At 37.4% G+C, this 27051-nt stretch overlaps 1 protein-coding gene across 2 annotated transcripts in view; it reads left to right on the forward strand.

Moving 5' to 3' along the window:
* epc2 (enhancer of polycomb homolog 2 (Drosophila)) overlaps window positions 1–27051 on the forward strand; it is a 137848-nt gene that overhangs the window by 61438 nt on the left and 49359 nt on the right. For both annotated transcript variants that reach the window (XM_051930550.1, XM_028806529.2), the window contains exons 2-3: window positions 8715–8874; window positions 25520–25665. In XM_051930550.1, the coding sequence (XP_051786510.1) occupies window positions 8715–8874; window positions 25520–25665 (306 nt within the window). The remainder of the gene's footprint in view (window positions 1–8714; window positions 8875–25519; window positions 25666–27051) is intronic.

Raw genomic sequence — 27051 nt, forward strand, 5'->3', positions numbered from 1 at the left:
GGATGAAAACCTGCTCCAGAGCGCTCTTGACCTCAGACTGGGGCGACGGTTCATCTTTCAGCAGGACAACGACCCTGAGCACACAGCCAAGATATCAAAGGAGTGGCTTCAGGACAACTCTGTGAATGTCCTTGAGTGGCCCAGCCAGAGCCCAGACTTGAATCCGATTGAACATCTCTGGAGAGATCTAAAATGGCTGTGCACCTACGCTTCCCATCCAACCTGATGGAGCTTGAGAGGTGCTGCAAAGAGGAATGGGTGAAACTGGCCAAGGATAGGTGTGCCAAGCTTGTGGCATCATATTCAAAAAGACTTGAGGCTGTTATTGCTGCCAAAGGTGCATCAACAAAGTATTGAGCAAAGGCTGTGAATACTTATGTACATGTGATTTCTCAGTTTTTTTATTTTTAATAAATTTGCAAAACCCTCAAGTAAACTTTTTTCACGTTGTCATTATGGGGAGTTGTTGTGTAGAATTCTGAGGAAAAAAATGAATTTAATCCATTTTGGAATAAGGCTGTAACATAACAAAATGTGGAAAAAGAGATGCGCTGTGAATACTTTCCGGATGTACTGTACATTTGTAGCACTGGCAGCCTGCCACTAAATGTTCTGTATGGGGCAAGCACCAAAGGTTAAAATTTATTGTATATACTCATGTATAAGTACCTGAAAAATCGATCATAAAATCAGACCCCCGACTTGTACGCTTGTTCAAAAATCCGATGCTTACATTTTTTTAAAAAAAAAAAAACATCTCTCTTCTTTTAATCTCACACCAGTTTCTCAGACACATTGAATTTTGTTGCAGCAGCACAGTTACCAATTTCTTTCGCCACTTAAATGACTTTTAATTTAAAACCAGCTTCATATTTTCTTCTGATCGAACACTCCATCGTAAAGAAGGGACGCTCATACGATAAAGGTGTATGAGGGTGTGAGATACACAAAACAGTGCAAATGTTGCTTCAGAATAGTTTGGGTATTACTGTGTAGTCACGTAAGCACAATACATAGAAAAAAATGTAGTGTGCTCTGTGGTTACTCTCTCAGGTGGGCATTAGCATATCATAATTTTTTTGTATCAATAGCAGGATTTTTCCACATTCGACTTATACGACCGACATTATAAAATACCGGAAATTATACAGTAAAATGAAGTCTCGGTTTATCCACAGGAGAACTTAAACGCAAGTAAATATGGTACACAGATGTCTCATTTCATAGACTGGAACAAATGCTTGGAAAAGTAGTAGAAATGTTACCAAGCTTTTAGCTTTTTTTTTTTTTTTTTTTTTATTGACAAATTTAATCATCATATGTGCGGTATGGATAACCTAATTAGCAGCTAACATAAGGGTATACTAAACTAAAGTAGTTAGTGTTTTCTGGAATTAAATGCTGAAAGGGCATCCCTCTCTTTTCATTCCACACAGCTTTTGAGGCCCTGTTTAGTCCTTTTTTAATCTTTGTGTGTGTTAGAATGAAGAGTTGTAATTGGCCCTAAACATAACTGGAAATCAATGTGGACACTATAGTAGTTGACTTGTAATACTTCATAGTTATAGTAATTACCAATGAGGCAGATTTTTGTTCTGATAGCAATTTATGTAACCTGTGAATTAAATGTTGCAGTAGTCAATTTTATGTAAAAGAAATGTATGAATTTACATATCTGTATCCTTACAGTGATAAAATACTTAAGTGTTTGTGTTTCTTGGATAGAAGAAAAGAAAAAGTTTCTGAATAGTGCAGCAATGTGAGTAGTGAATAGTAGGTTAGTGTCAATGCTAATAATGCCCAGGTTGGATGTGAAGTATGCCATAAAATTTTACAGTACTTTGTTAATGTTTACATTACTCTGATTAGTTAATAAAATTACTGTATTTTTTCTGTATGTAAATGAAGCTAGAAGAAACTCATTAAATGTGAATTGTAGATAAGATTTAATCGTTTTCATAATTGAAAATAAAAATTATAATCGTATGCTGTAGCTGCCGAAGTATAAGGCGAGTTCAAGCACGGGTAAAACACGTGCCGAAAGAAATCTCTCAGTCCAAAAGTTCGTTTTAAAAATATTTAGTGAAAGTTAATAACAAATAATCCACACAAGAATAAAGAAAAAAGTTGTTACGCACATAGAATAAAAGACAAAAAAAATGAAAAATGTATCTTCTCTAAACTTAGCTTTTCTTGAGAAACTTTAGTTATTTCTGTACTTAAAAGTTCTTTACTTCTTCTATACTTAAAGATTCTTAACTTCTTATATACTTAAAGATTCTTAGCTTCTTCTTCTGTACACTTTAAATGTACAGCACAGCACTTAAATTAAGTGCTTTTGTCTTACATATTACTTCACACACTCAAAAGGCACATAGGCACGGTTTAAAACCATGTGCCCACTACACCTTACACATGGCAAGGCTGCTCACTAACTGAGAATGTTTAGTCAGAGCTGTTAGAAATGATTAGAATATACCAATTCAATTCTACTTGTGGGGGTTATAGGAGCCTCCCATAGATTATGCATTGTCATTTAGTAAAACATTTATGAATCGTATGTAACTAGGAAATGGCTCTTACATATGCATTAAAGCTATTATAAACTTCTTTGGCCACTGCCAAGATGGAGGATCACAGTATTCTCTTTGTATTAACCCAGTATTAAAGTTCTGTGGCATCAAGAGACATTAACTTGTAATATTATTTACTTAAAATCAGCCAATATCATTAATGCTGTTAATGGGTACAAATGGAAAGCATAAGTCTAGTTTTAAAGTACATTTTGGTAAATAGTGATGTTGAGGGAAATAGTATTTGAAAGGAATCCTGGTGGAATATAATTGGTGCTGAATTATTTAGGAATAATGTTTGTTGATCTCCTTTTAACAATAAAAATGAGTACAATTCATAATGAACAAAATTATTAAAATGTAATTTAACAAAACATTTAAATAAATTTTAAACTTTAGGCAAACTTTAAATTTTAAAAATGTAAGAGCACAGTTGAATCAATTGGATGGAATGGTTCCCTCCTAATCTGAAGGTTTCAAAGATTTCACAGCCATTTTGATAACACTTGAAACTTTGCATACATACAATAACATTAACCATTAAATTCATAAATTTATTGTTTTGGTTTTATTGAATTGTCCCCTTAGTGGTGTTTTTGCAACTTGCCATTAGGTTAATCACATACATAGCGTCTATCTCAGAAACTCGCATTTGAAGGTGTGTGTTTTTGCATGAAAACATTTCTCCATAAAATCTCACAGCTTTTGTCCTGTATATCTTTCTTTGTAACGTAGCTACTGTTTCTGTATCTGCCAGTTTCTCTTCAACACGCTGCAATGCTTCTATTATTAGAATAGTTTATGCTGAATTACAGAAAACTTTACTATTATATTAAATCACTAGCTTCTATTGGCATCCAAATGAGAAAGTTTATGCTTTTTGAATGGGATAAAGGAAGGAGTGGCTCCTGCTGCATGGCCTACATTATTCGGTTTTGAAATTGAATACAGTAATCCCTCCTCCATCGCGGGGGTTGCGTTCCAGAGCCACCCGCGAAATAAGAAAATCCGCGAAGTAGAAACCATATGTTTATATGGTTATTTTTATATTGTCATGCTTGGGTCACAGATTTGCGCAGAAACACAGGAGGTTGTAGAGAGACAGGAACGTTATTCAAACATTGCAAACAAACATTTGTCTCTTTTTCAAAAGTTTAAACTGTGCTCCATGACAAGACAGAGATGACAGTTCAGTCTCACAATTAAAAGAATGCAAACATATCTTCCTCTTCAAAGGAGCAAATAAATCAATAGGGCTGTTTGCTTTTAAGTATGCGAAGCACCACGGCACAAAGCTGTTGAAGGCGGCAGCTCTCACCCCCTCCGTCAGGAGCAGAGAGAGAGACAGATAAAAAAAATCAATACGTGCCCTTTGAGCTTTTAAGTATGCGAAGCACCGTGCAGCATACTTAAAAGCTGCACACAGAAGGTAGCAAAGTGAAGATAATCTTTCAGCATTTTTAGATGAGCGTCCGTATCGTCTAGGTGTGCGAACAGCCCCCCTGCTCACACCCCCTACGTCAGGATCACAGATAGTCAGCGCAAGAGACAGAGAAAGAAAAGTAAGTTGGGTAGCTTCTCAGCCATCTGCCAATAGCGTCCCTTGTATGAAATCAACTGGGCAAACCAACTGAGGAAGCATGTACCAGAAATTAAAAGACCCATTGTCCGCAGAAACCCGCGAAGCAGCGAAAAATCCGCGATATATATTTAAATATGCTTACATATAAAATCCGCGATGGAGTGAAGCCGCGAAGGGCGAAGCGCGATATAGCGAGGGATTACTGTAGATAGAAATCTAAGGATGCCCTGATCAGGTTTTTTTTAGGGCCAATACCAAACACCAATATTATGTTATTGAATTGGCAATTCTGATACAGATTCTGATTTTTATTTATTTTTTAAAGCTAAACTTTATAATAAAATTCTATTGGCTTAATGTTTCTGTGACATAAAAATACTAAAATAAATAGCTCAAATACATACTTTTTAACAAAGTGCATTCAGAAAATATCAGTAATATTTGGTATAAAAGAAAATAAAATTCTTCCTGTAATTACAAGCTGTCATATTGTTTAATTGCTTCTTTAATGTACTTAACTGAATCAAAGCTTAATTTAGAAAAAGTAGTTCTCACCATTTGTCTAACAATACTGAATGAATATATATTTTCTGCACGCACATTGAGGTAAAGACTTTTGGAGGATGGCGTGGTGTCACCATTCTCTGAGAGCAACTTCTCCCAACCATCCAAGAACAGTTTGTTAATGAACAATGCATTTTCCAGCATGATGGAGCACTGTGCCATAAGGCAAAAGTGATAAATAAGTGGCTCGGGGAACAAAACATCAAAATTTTTGGTCCATAACCAGGAAACTTCCCAGACCTTAATCCCATTGAGAACTTGTGGTCAATTCTCAAGAGCCGGGGAAGCTGATTGACAGCATGCCAGGGCGAATTGCAGAGGTCTTGAAAAAGAAGGGCCAACACTGCAAATATTTACTTTTTGCTTAAACTTAATGTAATTGTCAATAAAAGTAGCAACCTTGCATAAAATGCTGAGAAGAAATGTGTCATCTATAACTTTATGCCTTTTGGTGATCTGTTCATCTTCTGCTCACTTAACTGTTCACAGTAACAGACATTTTAAGTAAGGGTGCACAAACATTTGCATGCCACTGTAGATATACGTGCCCAAGGCTAAGGTAGTCAACTAACTCTGAAAAGATAGACACCTTCCCCTATGATAACACAATTGCTGGCAAACTAATAATAGTCCTGATTATTCTCAAAGCCAGTTACTCAGAGGAGCAAGGAACAAGAGCCTATCCTGGCAGCATGGGGCACAATTCAGGAAAAAGGCAAGGATAGGGTGCCAGTTTATCCCAGTGTCCACTCACACACATACTGTACTCACGCTTGCACAAAGACCATTTCATAAAACCTGCACGGCTTTGAAAATTTAGAAGGATATCTGGAAGAATAGCACAGAGACGCAGGGAAAACATGCAAACTCGATACTGACAATCAGATACTGGATTTTAACATTGCATGCTAGATCTGGTGTGTGTGTGTGTGTGTGTGTGTATACATATATATATATATATATATATATATATATATATATATATATATATATATATATATATATATATATATATATATATACAGTACTGTGCAAAAGTTTTAGGCAGGTGTGAAAAAATTCTGTAAACAAAGAATGCTTTCAGAAATATAAATAATGATTATTTATTGTTATCAATTTACAAAATACAAAGTGAGCGAACAAAAGAAAAATCTAAATCAAATCAATATTTGGTGTTACTACCTTTTGCCTTCAAACCAGCATCAGTTCTTATAGGTACACTTGCACAAAGTCAGGGATTTTGTAGGATTATAGCCAGGTGTATGACCAACCAGTTATACCAAACAGGTGCTAATGATCATCAATGTCACACGTAGGTTGGAACACAGTCATTAACTGAAGCAGAAACAGCTGTGTAGGAGGCTTAAAACTGGGTGAGGAACAGTTTAATGTCATGGCAAGATTGAGCACAGCAACAAGACGCAAGGTAGTTATCCTGCATCAGCAAGGTCTCTCCCAGACAAAGATTTCAAAGCAGACTGGGGTTTCAAGTTGTGCTGTTCAAGCTCTTTTGAAGAAGCACAAAGAAACGGGCAACGTTGAGGATCGTAGACACAGTGGTCGGCCAAGGAAACTTAGTGCAGCAGATGAAAGACACATCAAGCTTATTACCCTTCGAAATCGGAAGATGTCCAGCAGTGCCTTCAGCTCAGAACTGGCAGAAACCAGTGGGACCCAGGTACACCCATCTACTGTCCGGAGAAGTCTGGCCAGAAGTGGTCTTCATGAAAGAGTTGCAGCCAAAAAGCCATACTTCCGATGTGGAAACAAGGCCAAGCGACTCAAGTATGCACAAAAACATAGGAACTGGGGTGCAGAAAAATGGCAGCAGGTGCTCTGGACTGACGAGTCAAAATTTGAAGAAGGCAGTTTGTTTGTCGAAGGGCTAGAGAGCGGTACAATAATGAGTGTCTACAGGCAACAGTGAAGCATGGTGGAGGTTCCTTCAACGTTTGGGGCTGCATTTCTGCAAATGGAGTTGGAGATTTGGTCAAGATTAATGGTGTTCTCAATGCTGAGAAATACAGGCAGGTACTAATCCATCATGCAATACCATCAGGGAGGCATATGATTGGCCCCAAATTTATTCTGCAACAGGACAACGACCCCAAACATACAGCCAAAGTCATTAAGAACTATGTTCAGCGTAAAGAAGAACAAGAAGTCCTGGAAGTGATGGTATTGGCCCCACAGAGCCCTGATCTCGACATCATCAAGTGTGTCTGGGATTACATGAAGAGTCAGAAGGGTGTGAGGAAGCCTACATCCACAGAAGATTTGTGGTTAGTTCTCCAAGATGTTTGGAACAACCTACCAGCCGAGTTCCTTCAAAAACTGTGTGCAAGTGTACCTAGAAGAATTGATGCTGTTTTGAAGGCAAAGGGTGGTCACACCAAATATTGATTTGATTTAGATTTCTCTTTTGTTCATTCACTGCATTTTGTTGATTGATAAAAATAAATGATTAACATTTCCATTTTTGAAAGCATTCTTTGTTTACAGCATTTTTTCACACCTGCCTAAAACTTTTGCACAGTACTCTATATACATTGTTGGTTTCCTTTTACTATATTCCTTTTTCATTATGGCAATAAAAAGTTGATCACAAATTTAAAAAATAATGAAACACTAAATAAATTTTATTTAAACAAATGGTGTAGCTCATTGTGAGGACTGATTGTGAGGTTATTTATGTTAGGTAGAAAGCCTAGATGGGGCTATATGGTCTTGAGGCCTAGGAACCCCTCCATATTTTATTTTATTTTTTTCTTCTGTCCTCCCTGGCCATCGGACCTTACTTTTATTCTATGTTAATTAGTGTTCCCTAATTCTATTTTCTTATTTAGTCTTTTTTTTCTTTCTTCATCATGTAAAGCACTTTGAGCTACATCATTTCTATGAAAATGTGCTATATAAATAAATGTTCTTGTTATTATAATCGCAAGTGTAGAAAAACCAAATTGCTTCTTTGATTCTTGCGTCAATGTTTTCTTGCTACAGCTGTTGTTAGAGCTGCCAGTTCTCCCAAAGTCCTATATGCATAACTATAAATTTGAGGTCCCTGCAAAGAACCTGAACTATATGCATAATTTTGAAAATGGGTGGATGTGCTCATTACAGTCAAGAGGATGAATGTGAAACCTCTATTTATTAGGACCTTATTAAAAGCAATTAATCATTATCTTTTTATCTCCTTATATAAATACACGACTGTGGAAGTTAGATAATTACACCTCATTTAATTGGTAGTATTATTTAGCTCATACAGCACACACATCTATTTCTGAAGTAACAAAATAAAGAGATAAAAGTAGCAGTAATGACAGCTGAGTGTATGTCTTTTTTTTTTTTTTTTTGATAATTAAAATATTTGGTTCCTGCAATTGCACACTGGAATTTTTGTGCCTCCAACTCAAAGCACTTCCTGACATGACTATCATCACTTCATGCCATTGTTATATGAAGTTTTACTCACTATTTTCTCTCATTTTATTGAGCCATCCAAAATAATTTATCTGCCTTCAGTCACACAATAATGCATGAATACAATTCTGACTGTTATCAGTGTTACTGATACTGTAAAAAAGCTGGTACTGTTATATTTGCAGAATTCTGGTATCGAATTGGTACCAAAAATAATTTTTGTGGCATCCATATTTACATCAACTGTATGTTGTTTATATTTGCTATTTTTAATACAGCGTCTATCAAGTAGCTGTGTACAGTACTGTAGTGCCAGGAACATTTTTGTATTTTTTTTTAAAGAAAGTGAACTGTAATTATATGCATATTATACAAATGGATGGGAATAGCAATTTAACTGTCAAATTTTGTCATTCATGCAGTAAAATCTGTACTTGCATCCCTTCCTGCCATTTCTTCTGTAGGTCTAAGATAGATTTGGACTTTACAGTAGGTAAAATGGATGGATGTATATTTCTCTTTAAAATTTAAGATCTCTCATTAATACAATTTGATTTTTGTTTTTGTTTTAGGAACACCACTTACAGCGGGCCATTTCAGCTCAACAGGTTTTCAGGGAGAAGAAGGAAACAATGGTTATTCCTGTTCCGGAGGCAGAGAGCAACATTACCTATTATGACAAGCTATACAGAGGAGAATTTAAGATTCCCAAGCAGTTCATCCATATTCAGCGTAAGTAATAATAAGGGTAAATACTGTTTTAACTAGTGGTTTGCCGAGTACTTGTTTTAATGAATTGAAGTATTAAAAATAGGATTTTGTTTCTGTGTCCTTTTCCTAAATAAAGTGCTTTTTAATGATTTTCAGACCCCAAACCTACTTGCATATTTTGTTTTAGATTCTAAATCAACAATATATTAAAGTAAGCATTTTCCCACCTGATCTGTAAAATTGTTTACATTATATCAAGTCAAAAGTAACTACCGGTAATTAGAATCCCTTTAAAAAAAATAAAAGAAAAAAAATCAAAATTATGAGATTTAAAACTATTCACATCTTTTGTAAATATAACGTTAAATTTACTCCAGTGCAGTTAATTACCTGGTCATATCATCCAGTTTGTTGATGGTCTCCACCTGTGTAAGAAATAAGTGGATGACCTGTTTTCAGTTAATTTATGAGGATATATGGTCTATCTCTTACTGAGGTCCATCAGTATGGTACAGACTTTTCCACAAAGCAAACTAAAATGGAACATTCAAAACAAGTCATGGATATAGTATAGAAACACAGATCTGAGGGAGGGTAAAAGGCCATCTTGAATGCGCTGAACATACCCCAAAGTTCAGTTAAGTCCTTCATATGAAGTTTTAAAAAAAAAGTCAACTACGTGCTGCTTAGGTCAGGTAACCAGATTAAAACTTAATTGTTGACAAGAATGACACTTGTCAGTGAGGCTGCTATGACACCAGTTGTCACTCTAATTGATTTGCAGAAGACAGTGTTTTTAATTGGAGAAAATATTCATGGCTCAACAATGTCTAAGGCATTGTGCAAAAAGGGCCTTTTATGGGATAGTGGAAAGGAAAAATCCTTGCCAGAAAAAAAAGTCCTTTAATGTAAAGAATTTGCACGTTGTCACTTGGAAGATATTGCAAGCATGCGTCAAGAAGTCATTTGATCTAGTGAGACTAAAGTGAAACCTATTTACATTTAACGTTTAAACTAGGGGGCTTTTCTCACCAACCCCCCCAGCCTGCGCTACGTGCCAGCCACTTCGCATCACTGCCACTCGCATATGTGGATTTCATTTTCACCAAACAACAAATCTTTTAATTCTCGCGAGTACGCCTCTTCATTGGGAAGAAACACTGCTTTTCCCTGATGGCAGCACAAATTAGACGATCTACAAGTCTCCAACTTAAAGTTTAAATTTGAACAATATATTCGATCTCTTTTTGCTGTTCTGTTACTTCGAGTAATAATTTCCAATTGTTTGCACTATTGTGATCTTTACTATCATTTTTTTTTTTTTGAGACTTTAGAATTTTAGTACTTTCATTATCTCTAAACTGCTCTGCATGTGTATTGTGCCAACGTTTTTGAATTCTTTACGATGTTCTACTTTGTCATCTACTCTTTGTCTTTTATTTCCGGCCCTGGGCGTGGATAAATCTCTTGGCACAATGTCTTATCTGAAAAAGTCACGTCTCGTCCCAGGCTAAAAAGTCTCATCTCGTCCCAGGATTTTTTTTTATTATAATAGATTTATGCCACAAATGCCATCTCTCTATCACTGTACAATCACCCAGGTAAGACTGTCACCATTGTAAAAATGTGGTGGTGCCAGCCACATGTTGTTGTGTTGCTTTTCAGCAGTTTGATCAGGATTGACGTGCAGATGCATGCTACTCAATATAGACAGATCCTGGAGAAAAACCTGGTACCCCTGCCAGAAGCATCAGCTGTGGAGGGTGTTTGTGGCTCAGTGTACAAAACTGGAGTTGCTTAAAATGAATAAAATTGATATCCTTATGTGTCCTGGCCTTAAAAAAAAAAAAAAAAAATGCAAATGTCCCCGTGATAGAGTGGTGGTATGTTGGAATTGATTTCTGCCAAGTGTTTCTAGGATGCTTTCTAACTCCCTGTATCCCTGAATTTGATAAAATGAATTCCTCCTGATCATCTCTTTTCTGAATCTATTTGAAAAATTAATATAAAAATTGTTCACTAGCCCCCCCACCTCACAATCATTTTACATGAATGAATAAGCAAGTAAATGCACCCACTGGAGAATGTGTTTTTTATATGTTCTTTAAAAGTTTTGTAAATAATCTTTATTGTGAATGTTTTTTTTATTATATATTTCAGTTTTCTAAAACCAAAACATTACAGTGGCATTCTACTAATAAAATAAAATGATAGTAATAATATCAATAATAAAAATACATCAAATAAATCAAATTACACTGATTAAAGGCATTTAAATATAAAAATTGTTAGTTTACTAAACTCAGATATTTAAAGGTATGAACTTCACTTTTATGTTTAGATCTTCAAAGTACAGAGTATAACATGAGAATAAATAAAATGAAACCAATTATACAAGTGGAATGAAAGAGTGTATTTTTCTTGTCACATTAAGATGGACAAGCACTGCATGCTGAGTGGAATTGTACATCAGTGTCATCCTTGCCATCATTTTGTGTTCACATATCGACAGTTAAAAGAAAAAGGTTGCATCACACAGTATAACAGAACATCCAGAACAAGATGCTACACACAACGATGTCTGCTGATACAGGTTCACCCTTGAAATGTAAGAGACTGTTGAGGTATAGGTCTGAGTGCAAGACAGATTGTCAAAGGGTCACCCCCATCTCTGGTGAGGAATACATTTGCTGTGGAGGTTTGTTGGTTGCCCGTGAAGGGATTTCTTACCTGAAACAGCACAACACAGGTGCTGCCCATGTCCAAGCAGCTAAAGAACAGATGACACAGAGTGAAATCGCTTGATTTCTTATTCCTCACTTGCACATCCCCCAGTGCAGACATGGTATATTATTATTTGTTTAATTGTATGCTATCTACTGTAGCCTATATTACAGCCTACATTAGCATATATTATATCGAAACCAATAAAACTGACAATAATCTGTGCAAATTAATCATGCTAATATTTCCATCCATTTGGACTGAATGTTAAAGTGACTCTACTTATTTTATAATTAATAAATGATTAATTCTGTGATGAAAACATTCTTTTGACAATGTTCAATTTTAAACATCTTAATTAACCCCAAATATATATTTAGAAGTAGGGGTGTGCAATATTAGCAAAAATTTATATCTGTTTTCTGGAAATTTGACGATAATGATAATTAGATGATATTTTCCATCCTTTAAAAATGTGTGTTATAAAAGTCCTATTCATCTAGCTTGGTCTTGTTATTAGGATGTTAATTGTAGCTTACTAATGAGATTAATGGAAAGAATTGTTAAAGGAAAACAGGTTTTATTTATTTATTTACTTAAAACTGAAGTAAAATAACACAAAAATATTAAAATCACCAGTCGAGTATTATCCAGATCAAACAGTGCAAATATGAGTAATCCATTTCAAAGCAGAAAGACCCACAAAACTATTACAATGAGAGCATTTGTAATGGACACCTACCTGTAATGTAAACAAGATATGAATCCAAAGGGAATAAAAAACTAATCATAATTGAACTACAGGGCCTGAAAATTCCAGGCTGAATAAACATAAACTGCTATGCTTTAAGGTGAATTGTGCAGCATACAAGCAAGAACAAAAATCTAACATAATGTATTATAGTGTAAAAATCCAAAGTTTTTCAAATACTGCACAAGATAAATAAACTATAGCCACAGCGTCTGTTACATATTGCACAAAGATACAAAAAAAACACAAACCTGTAACATTTTTAAACAAATTACTGACTTCAAGTTCTGTCCAGTATTGCACATAGATATCAGGGGAAAAAACACAGTTGTAAAATTCTATTGAGGAAATTTCAAGCTGTTTGACAGAAATACCAGTCTGTCTATAGCATCTGGCTTCAGATTAGCACGGTTACATGTTACAACATTTCATCCAGTGCTGAAAGCCCTCTCAGAAGGGCTGCTTGAGGCAGGGATGCACTGTACTTTTTTGCAGGTTTGCATTTTGAGGAAATGTACAAATATATGTGACATTTTAAAGAAATCATTTTATGACCTGATTAGTACCAATCAGAAAACGTCATCACACTAATGTAATATTATTTGAAAACGAGCAACGTAAGATCGGGTGTTAATTTATGGTACTTGTAAAAGTTAGCTTTTTTCTTCAGTTTTATTCTCTCAGTCACAATTTAAGTGCTGGGGTGAAGTTGCAGGTGTGTTTGCCTGATTGCCACCCCAGGCTGATAATGAGACAATCAGACTGTCCACACACGCCGACAAGGCAGCTCAATGCACAGACAGCTGACCATCTCACACCAATCCGGAAACAAGCCGTCTTCTCAGCAGATTGTACCTACTACACTCCCCAGCATGAGCATGTCCAATTATTTATTTAAAACAGCCACTTTTTTCTGAGCCACAGACCCACTATACCACAAGGACAAAATAAAAAGGTCTGAATTAATTAACTTAGATTTTGTTGTTTGTCTAATTGCTTAGGACAACTTCTCTGATTCCTTTTTCTCAGTTCATTACTCCACTTTCTTTAATATAAAGGCTAATATTCCAATCGCCTCTCACTCTTTGGTAAAAGAAGCTTTGACTTGCTGCCCTTTGTTTGCACTTCAGGGGAAAAAAAACAATGTGCACTGGCTCATCTACTGTAATGGCTTGCATAACGGAACACTAAAACTAATTTACTGTGAAGCTTAGAAAGCAGGTTCTGGAAAGGTTGTTTTTTGTGATCAACTAGTTTTGCTGAGCACGAACAGTCTTTTTTTTTTTTTCAGTAAGCTTAACCTGCATCTCAAAAAAATTAATGTAAGGAATTATTAAGGAAAAGATTGAGCAACACATGGCAAGAGTTTTGTTGAACAGTCTGTTTGGATTCAGATGAGAGAGGTTATGTTTCACTAAAATGCTGGAATTCTATGAGGAAGCAACAACATGAAATGATTAAAGTGGTGCATATGATATTGTTCATCTTGACTTTCAGAAAGCATTTGATAAGGTGCCACATGAAAGGTTAGACATCAGACTAAAAGAAGTGGGAGTTCATGGTGTAGTGTGTACATGGGGGCCAGAATAGGCTAAAACTCAGTAATCAGAGGGTTATGGTGCGAGGAACTTTATCAAAAAGTAGTAATGTTAAGTGTGGTGTTCCTCAGGGGTCAGTGCTAGAATTGCTGCTTTTTTAATATATATATATATAAATGAATAAGAATATGAATTGCAAGCTAGTTAAGTTTGCAGATGATACCAAGCTAAGTGGATTGGCAGATAATCTAGAATCCGTTGAATCATTACAGAGGGACTCAGACAGCATACAGGCTTTGGCAGATTTGTGGCAGATGAAATTTAATGTAAGTATGTGTAAAGTATTACATGTAGAAAGCAAACCTGTCAGGTCTGTAAATTGAAAGTACACCTTGGATTTAGGAGAAGGATTTTTTGACTTAGTGGACTTGTCACTATCAACTTTCAAGCAGTATTCAGAAGGCTAACAGAAAGTTAGGTTATATAGTGTGAAGTACGAGTCAAAGGAGGTTACGCTGAAGCTTTATAACTCAATGGTTAGATCTCATTTGGAGTACTGTGTATAGCTTTAGTCTCCAGGCTACAAAAAAGACATCAAAACACTAGAAAAAGTCCATAGAGGAAAGTCTAGGTTGATACCAGCATTTCAGTGGTTGAGTTATGAGAAAAAAAAAAATTAAAGGAGCTTAACCTTTTCAGTTTAAGCAAAAGGAGTTTATGAGGTGTGACATGTTTGAAGTGTTTAAAATTATGAAAGGAATTAGTACAGATGATCAAGACTGTTACTTTAAAATTAATTCAAGTAGAACACAGGTAAACAGTTGGAAACTTGTTTTGGGTAAATTTTTTACATACATCAGGAAGTTTTTCTTCTCACTGGGAATCATAGACACATGGGATGAGTAGTCTGGTAGGCAGTGTGACTTTCAAAGCTAGACTTAATGTTACTTTGAAAGAATTCCATGGATAAGATAGGTGAGTTTTGTTGTGCTAAAAGGTCTATTCTCATCCTGATTGTTTTAATGTTCTGGGGCCTCATGTATAACGCCGTGCGTAGAACTCACACTATAACATGGCGTAAGCACAAAAGCGGGATTGTGCGTACGCACAGAATAATCCAGATGCAGGAATCTGTGCGCACGCATACTTTCACGTTCTTCTACTACATAAATCCCGATTTGCGTGAAAAGTAACGCACGTGCACGCGCCTTCTGTCCCGCCCCAACTCCTCCCAGAATTACGCCTTTTGAATATGCAAATCAATATAAATAGCCTTCTGTGAAAAGACAATGGGAAAGGCACAGGGGAAAATATAAGAATTTCAGCGAATACCAAGTGGAGGCAAATGAAAAACGTACTATTTGTTGGTTTAAACAGTGGTATAATCAACAAAAGGAAGCTGATCGAGTGACAGTATGTCGGAGAAACTCGAAGTCTCAACTTCACAAAGTCGCACAGTGCCCGAAATAAAAAAGAAATCACATATCAAAGTCGCCGTGAAAAAGCGAGTCGTAGCCCACCGTCTGAGTGTCATATGAAAGCTTATTAGGGTACAGACAAAAAAAAAGGCACACAGTGGGGAAAAAAGCACGAAATGTCAACTTTAATCTCGAAATTTCCACTTTAATCACGTAGTTTATTTTGCCATTAAAGTAGAACATCTTAAACTTCATCTTAAAATCGTTTAATTTACTAGTTTCTCAAATCCTATTGTAACTAAAGTGGCATGTTAAATGCTTTGTTCTGTATTTGATCTTCTATGTGCTCTATGTGTATGAATCACTACCTGCTTTTTAAACGGGCTTTCTCTTTCTCCAACAGGACACATAATCCATTACATTCTTGATATTACAGCTCTCTGAATAATTAAAATACTGAGATGTATACGTGATATCTTTTTCATGATGATAGGAATGAAAGCATGTTATTAAACATGGGAACACGGTGGCGCAGTGCTTGTTCATGTCTCACGCAAGAGGCTTGCTGCGCCATGCGCAACCTTCAGTTAAATAATTTATCACAGCACTACTGTCTCTTTCAAACGTACTAACCTCCAATTCCTGTCCTTACTTTTCTTTCTCCAAAAACTCAATCGCCACACAATAAGCTATGTAATAGACGTGAAGCCATCTGTAAGCTTAGAACTTCGATTCTTCAAAACTTTTAAGGAACATTGAAATATCTTAGTAGTACATGTTTAATTATTCTATCCGTCTATCTTTCCAGTGTCGCGTCAGCACCAGCAATAATACAGCGCAAGGCAGGAACAATTACTGAACTAGCTAGCGCTGCGGCACCGTGTCCTCACATGTTTAATTATTAACAATACAGATTATTTAAATGAAGTTAAAGTTTTATCTGTATAATATAATCAACATGTTTTGCTGCATTTCGTCTTAGAAATGAATACCGTCATCACATGTAAATACGCGCTTTATAAAGTGGCGCAGGTTGTGCAATATTATAACTGTAGTGCAAGTTTACAGTGAGGTGATTGTACTTATAAGTAAACAATTATATAAGGAGCAGTTGATGGACTGATTTAGTGTTTAGAGTTCTTGGGATGAAACTGTTTCTAAACCGCGAAGTCCGTACAGGGACTAAAGCGTTTGCTGTGGCTCAGGCAGCATCTGCTTCATGCTGTGTACCGATAATTCTCTTTCCAATCAGCTGCTGCTGTGATTTCCCACTCAGATACAGTAATATAAATACTCTGAGTGGTGCAGTGAGAGTAATATGGAAAAAGATGATCTGCTGTGGCAACCCTTAACGGGATCAGCTGAAAGAACATGCAGTGAGAGTTACAACACTAAAGCAGTTATGGTATTTGGAATACTATGGCTATTCCCTGGACATTATATTGCTACAGGTTAATTACAATCAGATGCATTACACTAATAAACAATATGCAGTTAATTTCAGTGTATTTATAAAGCCACGCCAGGAATGTGGATTTAAGAAAGAAAGAGTGATCACACAGGAACAGTAGCACTGCTTTGACACTGGGTGCCGCCAGTCTGCAAAACCGGGCGGATAAATTGCGTACGCCAAGGAATGAGTTACCGTGGAAATGTGCGTGGCTTTACGCCAAGTTTAGGTTTTATACATCGCGATTTGAGCGTGGAAAGGTTCGTACGCAACATTTCTGTGCGTACGCACCGTTTATACATGAGGCCCCTGGTGATTTAAGGGGAGTCTGGCTTCACAAAAATGCAAGAAGGGCAACTTGAATGTGCTGTACATGTTCCTCCTTGGTGTCAGAATAGATGACCACGTCACCCAGGTAGGCGTTGCTGTAAGAACCATGACATTGGAAGATGGTTGGCACCCCAAGCAGTCCAAATGGAAGGACTCAATACTACCAACGCCCACTGGAGTTACTGAATGAGGTGTTTTCATTGACAGACTCCATTAAAAGAATTTGCCAACACCCTTTTGTGACGTCAAGTGTAGTCAACTATCAAATCTTTCTGAGTTGGTCGACAGATGTTACTGTAAAAATACCAACTTCTCTTGGGCTTTGGGACCAAAATGATCAGGATAGTCCAGGGACTAAACCTATACTCAGTAACAACAAGGTCCAGATTTAGCTCGACCTTAAGCTACGTTTTCCACTCCTTTCTCTTCCGGGAGTTCAAATGGGCTTTCACTGATGATCACTCTTGGGTCAGTAACAATGTCATGTGCAGTCAGAGAGGTCCTACTGGGTTTCTTATTTCCTACCTCTAGAACGAAATGATTGGCTGATTCTAGCCCCAGTCATTGCTGCAGTATCAGATTGACGCCAAAATTTAAAACTTTCCTATGGGCAAAGAGGGTGTGAGGCTGGCTGGAGTAGGTGTTGGGTTCCTATTCATTCCATGGTTTTAGCAAATTGACACGTTAAAAATGCTAGACCGATCAACAGTTTGGTTGTTTCACCAAACAACCCACTAAGCCTTTCCTTTCTTTAATCTCACAGGGTCCTTGCCAATGTGCCATCAGTTTGAAGTAAGATGAGGGAATGAGTTCCATGACTCGATCGCCGGGATTGAACTTCTGAAGGATCGGCAAATTGGTTGTATAGGCAGACTTGTGCTGCTTGCGCATGTTCCATGTTATCTTTTACAATAGGCCAAACCTATCATGTAAATGCACAATATATTCAAGTATATTAGTGGAAGGGAATTCCTCATTCTCCCAATTTTACTTTTGAGTGTACAAAATATAGCTGAGGTCTTTAAATGTTTAATTCTGAGTAACCGGGCAATTTCTGAGAATGTGTCTGAGGCAAAGGGCATCCCTTAGTCCAATCCCCTGCCACATTCAAATACCCCCACCAGTTCCCAGGCGATGTTTTTGGAATTGGCTTGTCTCGATGGGATAGCCTCTGGGTGTTGGATTTCATATTTCCCAAGGACCCAAAAGTGTTTATTTCCTCGGGCACAGGGCTTCAGCACACTGACAATGTCTACCCTTATTCTCTTGAATGGAATATTTGTCAGAGGCTCCAGAACAGGAGGAGCCTAGTCTTTCCTTGGAATCTGCCACAATTGACACTCCGTGCAGGAAGTATGAAAGAGACAGAACCCTTCATTAATTCTAGGCCAATAAAAGCAGATTCTGCCCCAAGATGGGCTCCGAAGAGGTGGACATATGCTGGTTTGCAAATCTGCCACCGGTAGGCTTTTGGGACTAGCAACAGCAACCTCACCTCTCCCTCTTGTTCAGATACCCGTTACAAAAAGTCATTTCCCAAGTGGAGAAAGAACATGACATTTTTAGATAGATATGTTTTTCCTGGAATCAATGAGATCTGTCACGTTTGTTCCATTAACCAATACCTCACCTGTACATGGAAGGGAGAGAGGGTTAGCACATAACAGTCCACAGTAACTTCCTCCTGTGCCCAAACATAATCCATTGGCTTGCATAGGCAGGAACATTACAGTAGCGCCCAGGTAAATTGGGTTTGTCCTCGACCTTTACAGTTAGCTCACTATCATGACAGCAGGGCTTTGATTGTTGGCCACATTCTGTCTGGGATTGTCGGCAATCATTGGGTGGTTCTGACCTTTCAGTTAGCATAGCCATCCAAAGGCGCTGCAAAGTGTCAATTCAGATGTCTATATTTTTACAGAATTTCTTGTGGACATGTCATTTGAGATTCTGTGGCAATCTGCCTACCAGGCATTAATTACCACTTCAAAGAAAAAAGGTCTAAGAATAGTGTAAAGGTGATTTACGTGCAAGAAAAAAAAAACAGTTTTTAAACTGTCGAAGTGCAGGGGTGCGCTTTTGCAAGAAGTTTTAAACTTTAGCGTTGGCAGGTCATGTGCTGTGGTGCTGGTGATGGCTTGAGTGTGCGTCTATTTCAGGCCTGGTGGACCCTGCGGGTCAGCCTGTCAAAAAGGCAAGCATCTCCGTAGGCCCTGCCATGAACAAAACAAGAAGTGTGGAACGTTTAGTTCAGATTTTAGTTAGGCATGCGTGCATTTACAAGCTTCTTGTAAATTTTTTGAGAGTCATTGGACTTTCTTCCTGATCATATTCTTTTACTTTAGGAAGACTACTGTTTTTGTGTATGTACAGTTTTTGTCTTTGATTATTTTTCATTTTGGGACATTATTTTTTTTGTTTGTATGCACCTATAAATAAAACCCGCTATTGTTTTTGAAATTACCACATTTTTGTGTCTTTGTCTCCATATCTGACAACTCTCAAGTCTGATCTTGTTCCGTCCTGAACTACAAGATGGCCTAAAGTGTAGTTTAGTGCAAACCTTGTCACTACACGTGGTGTCACAGATACCTGGGGAAAAAATTAATGTGGAAGTCACATGCTACTGTTTCTACTACCTGCTCCATTGTGTTGGCTCCGGGCTTAAGTATCTGTTTGAGATTCCCCCACATCTCAAATGCTCAAGTGCTAGGCTGGCCTCTCAGGCTCACAATGCCACTGCTGTTCCTACCTCTCTGAAAATTTCAGCCTTGAGCCAATCATATTCTGTGGCGCCTTGCTTGTCAAGGTCATCAAGGTCCACATTTTGTAAACTGAAAATACAAATGTATCCTTCCTAGAAATATTAAAATATGTGTATTTTTATTGTCAGTAAGAAAAGGAGCAAAATAAGAAAACTTCTTTCTATTTAGACTCTCCTGTATTTTTTTTTTGGAATTTGCTTTTACATTTGCAGCCCTCCCCCTTCCCTGTGGCCGTGACAGGGCCTTTCAAATCACTTACAAGGACCTTTCCTTAAAATCTGCATTTTTTTTTTAATACAGCTTTGTTTTTTTGCAGCTCTCACTGCTCTTTCCTATGTGTCCTTCATACCTTACCTTTTTGTTTTCTCCTCACAGAGCACACCAGCCAGCTTCTTCCCTCTACTATAACTATAGACAGGGCTGCCCTGACCATTTTGGGGACTAGGCAAAGTTTGGCCCTGAGTAGCACAATCCAGACTTGTATAGGATATTTACATGTTTCATCAAGATAGTCCACTTTTAACGTGCAACCACAAAAAGCTGTAAAGCTTTTGCAGATGTTGGCAGTGGCATCTCTTGAGCTTTTTGCTGCATCTGCTACCACTAAATTTTTGGTGTTGGTAGTATATAGCACAAAGAAAGCTCTTGGAGTTTTTTCAGCAGACTGGCTTTTTAATCCTGGGTGCATCTTCCAGTATGACATTTCTTATGATTAGCATTGTTTGCTCCTCATGGCTAACATCCAAAATAATATGTGTAATCCAAAATAATAAGAGTAATATTTGAACTGTTTGTTGTTTACTCACTATATGTTCAGTTAATTTCTCACTTATGGAATTAATGAGCTTAATTGTTTTGCCAATGTAGCTTGAGTGGATGCTGGTGCTACTCTAAGTGTTATTCTATATGCTGCTTCATAAATGCCTTTGTCTTGAAGCGAATGATGATAATCAGATTCATTGACCTGTAAACGCTATAATCTGGATTTTTTTTTTTTAAATGAGAAACAAGTATAAGTAGCCCTAGTTTCTTTCTCACATGCGACAAGTCTCCCTTCATGGAGATTTCCAATTAATTTAGTTAAATTTACATATCGGTTCTCTTTCATAGATGGTGAGAGGCTGCTCTTCACATAGAGTATCTTGTAGAGAAATCACTCGTGGATTACCTAACAAAATAATTTAATAGTTAGAAACTAGATAGATTTTATTTATCTGACCCTGCAATCCTAAGTGTTTGTGCTTTATATTTTTATAAACAACATTTATTTCTGTAGCACATTTTCATATAATATAGCTCTTTACAAGATGACAAAGAGAAAGTTACAAGAAAAGAAAAACATAAGATTAGGCATTAATATTAAAGAATAAGAAACAACAATACAAGCTATGATCAAATCGCAGAGAGGACAGAAAAACAGAAACAAAAAAAAAAAAAAACAAACAAACTTCCAGTTAGGCTCCAGAAGAAACAAATTCTGCGGAGGTTCCAAGGCCAAATCATGGCCCAGCCCACACTGGGCATTCTACCTAACATAAACCTTTGCTTCACATGATAGGATTTGATGAAGTTGGTCTCGTGGACAGCTGAGACACCCTCCTTCATTCCATCATCTCAGGGGGCTGCATTGTGCCTTCAGGTGGTGGTGGTGCAGATTGCCACCATAGAAGAAACAGAAAAGACACCAGAGAATAGTGGGGATTACAGCACATAGCAGATACCTGAAGAATATGATAATTCTATACCCATATAGTCTATTAGGAGTAAAACTGAACTGTAGCTTTGAAAAAGCCATATTAAAATAACAGGGTTTTAGCAGTGTTTTAAAATGATCCACAATACTAGCCCGGTGGATTTCTATCAGTAAAGTTTTCCAAATTTTTGTTGCATAAAAGCAAAAGGCCGCCTCACCACTTTTTTTAAGCTTGGCTTTTGGAAGTATAAGCAGAGTGCAGGGGGGCATACATTCCCAAAAATAGGATGGAGCAAGATTATTTAACGCTTTTTAAACCATTAGTAGTATTTTAAAGTCAATTCTGAACAACACAGGTAACCAATGTAACAGCTCTAAAACTGGTGAGATGTAGTCACATGTTCTTTTTCTAGTTAAGATTCTGGGCGCTGTATTCTGCACTAATTGCAGAATACAGAATTATGTCTTTCTTAGTCCTGTTAGAAGTGCATTACAGTAATCTGACTATATTCTTTAAGTGTAAAAAAAGTAGTCCTAGTAATCTGGTTAATATGTGATTTAAAGTTTAGGTCAGAGTTCATGATTACCCCCCAAATTCTTTACCTGTGACTTGATTTTTGAATGTAATGGATCAGGTTTATTTCTAATACCCTGGCTATATCTATGTTTGCCAATCAGTAAAATTTCTGTTTTATTTCCTTATTTCATTTGAGAAAGTTACTACTCATCCATTTGGAAATACGGCTAAGAATGGATCAGAGAGCCAAGAGTATCAGGGTCGTCAGGCACTATAGATAAAGCTGTGTGTTGTCTATATAGCTGTGGAAGCTCACCCTGTGCTTTGAGATAATCTTACCTAATGGAAGCATGCAGATTGAAAAGAGTAGTGGACTCACAGTGGATCCTTGTGGTACACCATATATAGTGTTGTGTATCTCCAAAGCACAATCACGATAACTAACAAAGAAATTTGTACCTTTTCTGTAATTAAGTCTAAGAGAACAAGAACAGATACAGCCTCTGTATGCATTAACCCGCAAATCATTTAGTACTTTAACCAGCACAGTTTACAGGTGCATCTCAATAAATTAGAATATCATCAAAAAGTTAATTTATTTCAGTAATTAAATTCAAAAAGTGAAATATATAGATTCGTTAAACACAGAGTGATATATTTCAAGCATTTTTTTCTTTTCATTTTGCTCAGTATGGGTTATAGTTGATGAAAACCCAAAATTCAGTATCTCAGAAAATTAGAATATTGTGAAAAGTTCAATATTGTAGAATTGTAGACCCATGGTGTCACACTCCACTCAGTTAATTAACACAAAACACCTGCAATGGTGTCCTGAGCCTTTAAATGGTCTCTCAGTCTGGTTCAGTAAGCCACAAAAGGTCCTTGCTAAAGAAGCTGGCTGTTCACAGAGTGCTATATCCAAGCATATTAATGGAAAGTTGAGTGGAAGGAAAAAATGTGTCAGAAAAAGGTGCACAAGGAACAGGGATAACCGCAGCCTTGAGAGGATTGTGAAGCACAGCCCATTCAAGAATTTGGGGAGGATTCACAAGGAGTGCACTGCGTCTGGAGTTGGTGCTTCAAGAGCCACCACACACAGACGTATCCTGGACATGGGCTACAACTATCGCATTCCTTGTGTCAGGCCAGTCAAGAGGAAGATAAGATACACTAGACCCAACAATGCAGACAAGCTGAGGGTTGCTATCAAAGCATCCTGGGCTTCCATAACACCTCAGTAGTGCCACAGGCTGTTCGCCTCCATGCCATGCTGCATTGATGCAGGAATTCATGCAAAATGAGCCCCGACATTGCGTGCATGGACTTACTTTTCAGTAGGCTTACATTTACCTTACTATTTAAACTATTAGCACTTTTGAGATTAGCAATTCACTTTGATTGTTTAGAATATTAGCAAACATTGAAGCTGCAGATGTATCAAAATAACATTTTTTTTAACACGCATCTTGTTTGTTGTAGTTATCAGTATTTATGCATTAAATAATAAAAAATGGCCCGATATACCAACATCCACGACATGCCTGATGTCATGTGGCACTTACTGCCTAACTGCAAGTAAGTAACATATGGAAAAGAAAAAAAAAACTTGTAAGTGCTGCTAGTGTGCCCCCATACCCCTACCAAGGATGTTTTGGGAAGCCAGCTATGACTACAGCTCTCCCTAGGAGTCGCTTCTTCCAAGTACACTCTGAGAGCTCTCCATTGGCCCATTTCAGAAAGCCTCTTCATTTTTCTCCTGTAGCCTGGTCACTGTTACAGGGTAAGAAGATGTGATGGACAGTTCTGGCATATTCTTCCATTGGTCCCAGACTAGGAGCTTTTTGCTCTTAACGTAATCACGCTGTCTTAACAGCATATAGCTGTTTGCTTGGGACAGTCTTTATCTTTGTCTTGTGTTTTCTTGTACAGGTTCCATTCTGCTGTTTCCTGTTTTAAGTGCAGAAAAAAACTGAGATTGCTTTTACTTTTAACTGTTATTTTCTTTTTGCAAACTTTGCATTTTACATTAATTTATGGGGCATCCAATCTTTCATATCCAAACCAAACAGATTCCAGACAACTGACCTTGGAATGAGCTCATTAGCAAGAGAAGTGCCATTCATTGTATTCTTTGCATTGATATGTTATGACTGTTACACACGTGACCAGCTTATCAAACTAAAGTGATTGCTCAACTGTTTAACTGTTCCATTTGATTAAAAAAAGAATCCTCCAAGTCAGTATTTGGGTGTTTTTAAATGTTCTTGTACAGCAGTCTCTTCAGTTTTATGTTTTTAAAAATGCTTTTGTTTACAATTTCAGATCTTTTTTTAATGTTTTTATTTTATTGGTTTTAGGAAAATACTTATTTTGAGCCTGGATAAGAATGTCTCCTTACTGACACCATCTGTCTTTTATAGTTCAAGAATTCTTGCTTTTCCATTCTTTGTTTTTTAGGTGCTTCCTTATTCCCATAAATTGTGTTTTTCTTAAATTACTAGTCTTCGTTTTGGTTTATGTTTGTGTGTTTTCATACTTTGCCATGTTGTGATCACTGTTACTTAAAATTATCAATAAGTTCTGTTTTATTAATCTGTCTTTATTGTTTGAAAAGATGATATCTAGACAGGCATTACCATATGTTGGACTTGAAACAAATTGAGAAAACCGTCATTTGCCATTAGCACCATATTAGTTTCATTTCTATTTCCAATCTTGGCTTCCCAATCAAAGTTAAAATCACCCGTGATTACTAAGTCCACTTTATTGTACATATATTTTATATGATTAAATAATATACCGTTGTCCAAAATATCTGTGTGACTACATATTACACAAATGACATTATGGCACTAGAGAAAGTAAAGAGCAAAACATCTCAACTGTTACATATAAGCTATGACCTAAGGCTGAAGAAGTTATATGTTTTTAGTTTCAGCAAACAGAGACTGACACAATTTTAACAAAGTAGATTTGTTTAAAATGATAAGGAATTATTATGGCAGATCCTGACTGTTGTATTAAAGTTCTTCTACAAGAGCACAAATAGAAACTTGTTACAGGTAGAATTTGCATAGCTGTTAAGAGTTTTTATTCACCCAGGGATCCATTGATGTGTAATAAGATGCAGTGCAATTATGCCCTACCTAATTTTTGTACAACCTATATATATATTTTTTTTTCAGTTAAGTTTACGTAAAACGTGTCTTTGTCATTCCACTCCCCCCCACTCCCCTTTTGCGTGGTTGTACTGGAAAATATGTGCAAAGCAACTAAAAGTTCCTCATTAAATTTCAGATGATAATAATACAAGATTACATCTTGCCTGAAGAAGGGGCCTGAATTGCCTCGAAAGCTTGCATATTGTAATCTTTCTAGTTAGCCAATAAAAGGTGTCATTTTGCTTGGCTTTTCTCTAGATGATAATAACTATAAGGAAGTGTTTCTCTTTTTTCCCCTCTCTACATACATGTATCCTAGCATTTAGCCTTGATAATGAACAACCAGATTATGACATGGATTCAGAGGATGAAACATTGCTCAACAGGCTTAACAGGAAGATGGAAATTAAATCTGCGCAATTTGAAATAATGATAGACAGACTGGAAAAAGCTAGCACAAACCAGGTACTTATACTTTTTTTGGTATTGTGTTTTTTGTAATGTTTTTTTGAAAATGTGCATGTGAAGAATTACCATTACTTTCATTCTCGGTCAATGCTAAATATGAATTCATATTAAAAATGTCTCCTGAATCAGACACATTATATGAAATAAAACATTCATTCTTATAGATTTAGTTTAAATCGAATTCAAGTCTTATTTTAAAACTAGGTGTGTTACGTGGCTTTGTCCGGGAAATCTTCTAAGATAAATGGCTTTAGACGGGTTACTTTCACACCAGGCTAAAGTGACTCAAATCTGATTTTTTTTTGCCTTAATGTGACAAAAATCTGATATTTTCAGGTTTGTGTGGATGCACAAATCTGCAATTTAGATTTGAGTTCCTTTCAAATATGGTCCTAGATAAGATATTTATCTGATTTGTGACCATGCAACATTATTTAGGATTGCCAGATCGGAATTCATCTGTGTTTGGTTTTTTTTTTTTGCTTATACATTTGGGCTGAGGGCTGTTGTTATCAGCCAGTACCAGCTGCATTGAAAACAACCATGGAGGAGATTTACAGCTGTGACAACAGTCACTGTCTCACCTTTGCTGGCTTCTTTCTCATACCCATGCATCTCTTGGTGCAGCAGTGCTAACAATAGCTCTGAAAACAGCAAAAGCTAGTCTTCTGCCTTTTTTGTGACTGCATGCATGCATCCTCTTCCGCTTATCCGAGGTCGGGTCGCGGGGGCAGCAGCTTGAGCAGAGATGCCCAGACTTCCCTCTCCCCGGCCACTTCTTCCAGCTCTTCCGGGAGAATCCCAAGGCGTTCCCAGGCCAGCCGGGAGACATAGTCCCTCCAGCGTGTCCTGGGTCTTCCCCGGGGCCTCCTCCCGGTTGGACGTGCCCGGAACACCTCACCAGGGAGGCGTCCAGGAGGCATCCTGATCAGATGCCCGAGCCACCTCATCTGACTCCTCTTGATGCGGAGGAGCAGCGGCTCTACTCTGAGCCCCTCCCGGATGACTGAGCTTCTCACCCTATCTTTAAGGGAGAGCCCAGACACCCTGCGGAGAAAACTCATTTCAGCCGCTTGTATTCGCGATCTCGTTCTTTCGGTCACTACCCATAGATCACGACCATAGGTGAGGGTAGGAACATAGATCGACTGGTAAATTGAGAGCTTTGCCTTACGGCTCAGCTCCTTTTTCATCACGACAGACCGATGCAGAGCCCGCATCACTGCGGACGCCGCACCGATCCGCCTGTCGATCTCACACTCCTTCCCTCACTCGTGAACAAGATCCCGAGATACTTGAACTCCCCCACTTGGGGCAGGATCTTGCTCCCAACCCTGAGAGGGCACTCCACCCTTTTCCGGCTGAGGACCATGGTCTTGGATT

This window comes from Erpetoichthys calabaricus, chromosome 8 (assembly GCF_900747795.2).
Source record: "Erpetoichthys calabaricus chromosome 8, fErpCal1.3, whole genome shotgun sequence".
Lineage (NCBI taxonomy): Eukaryota > Metazoa > Chordata > Cladistia > Polypteriformes > Polypteridae > Erpetoichthys > Erpetoichthys calabaricus.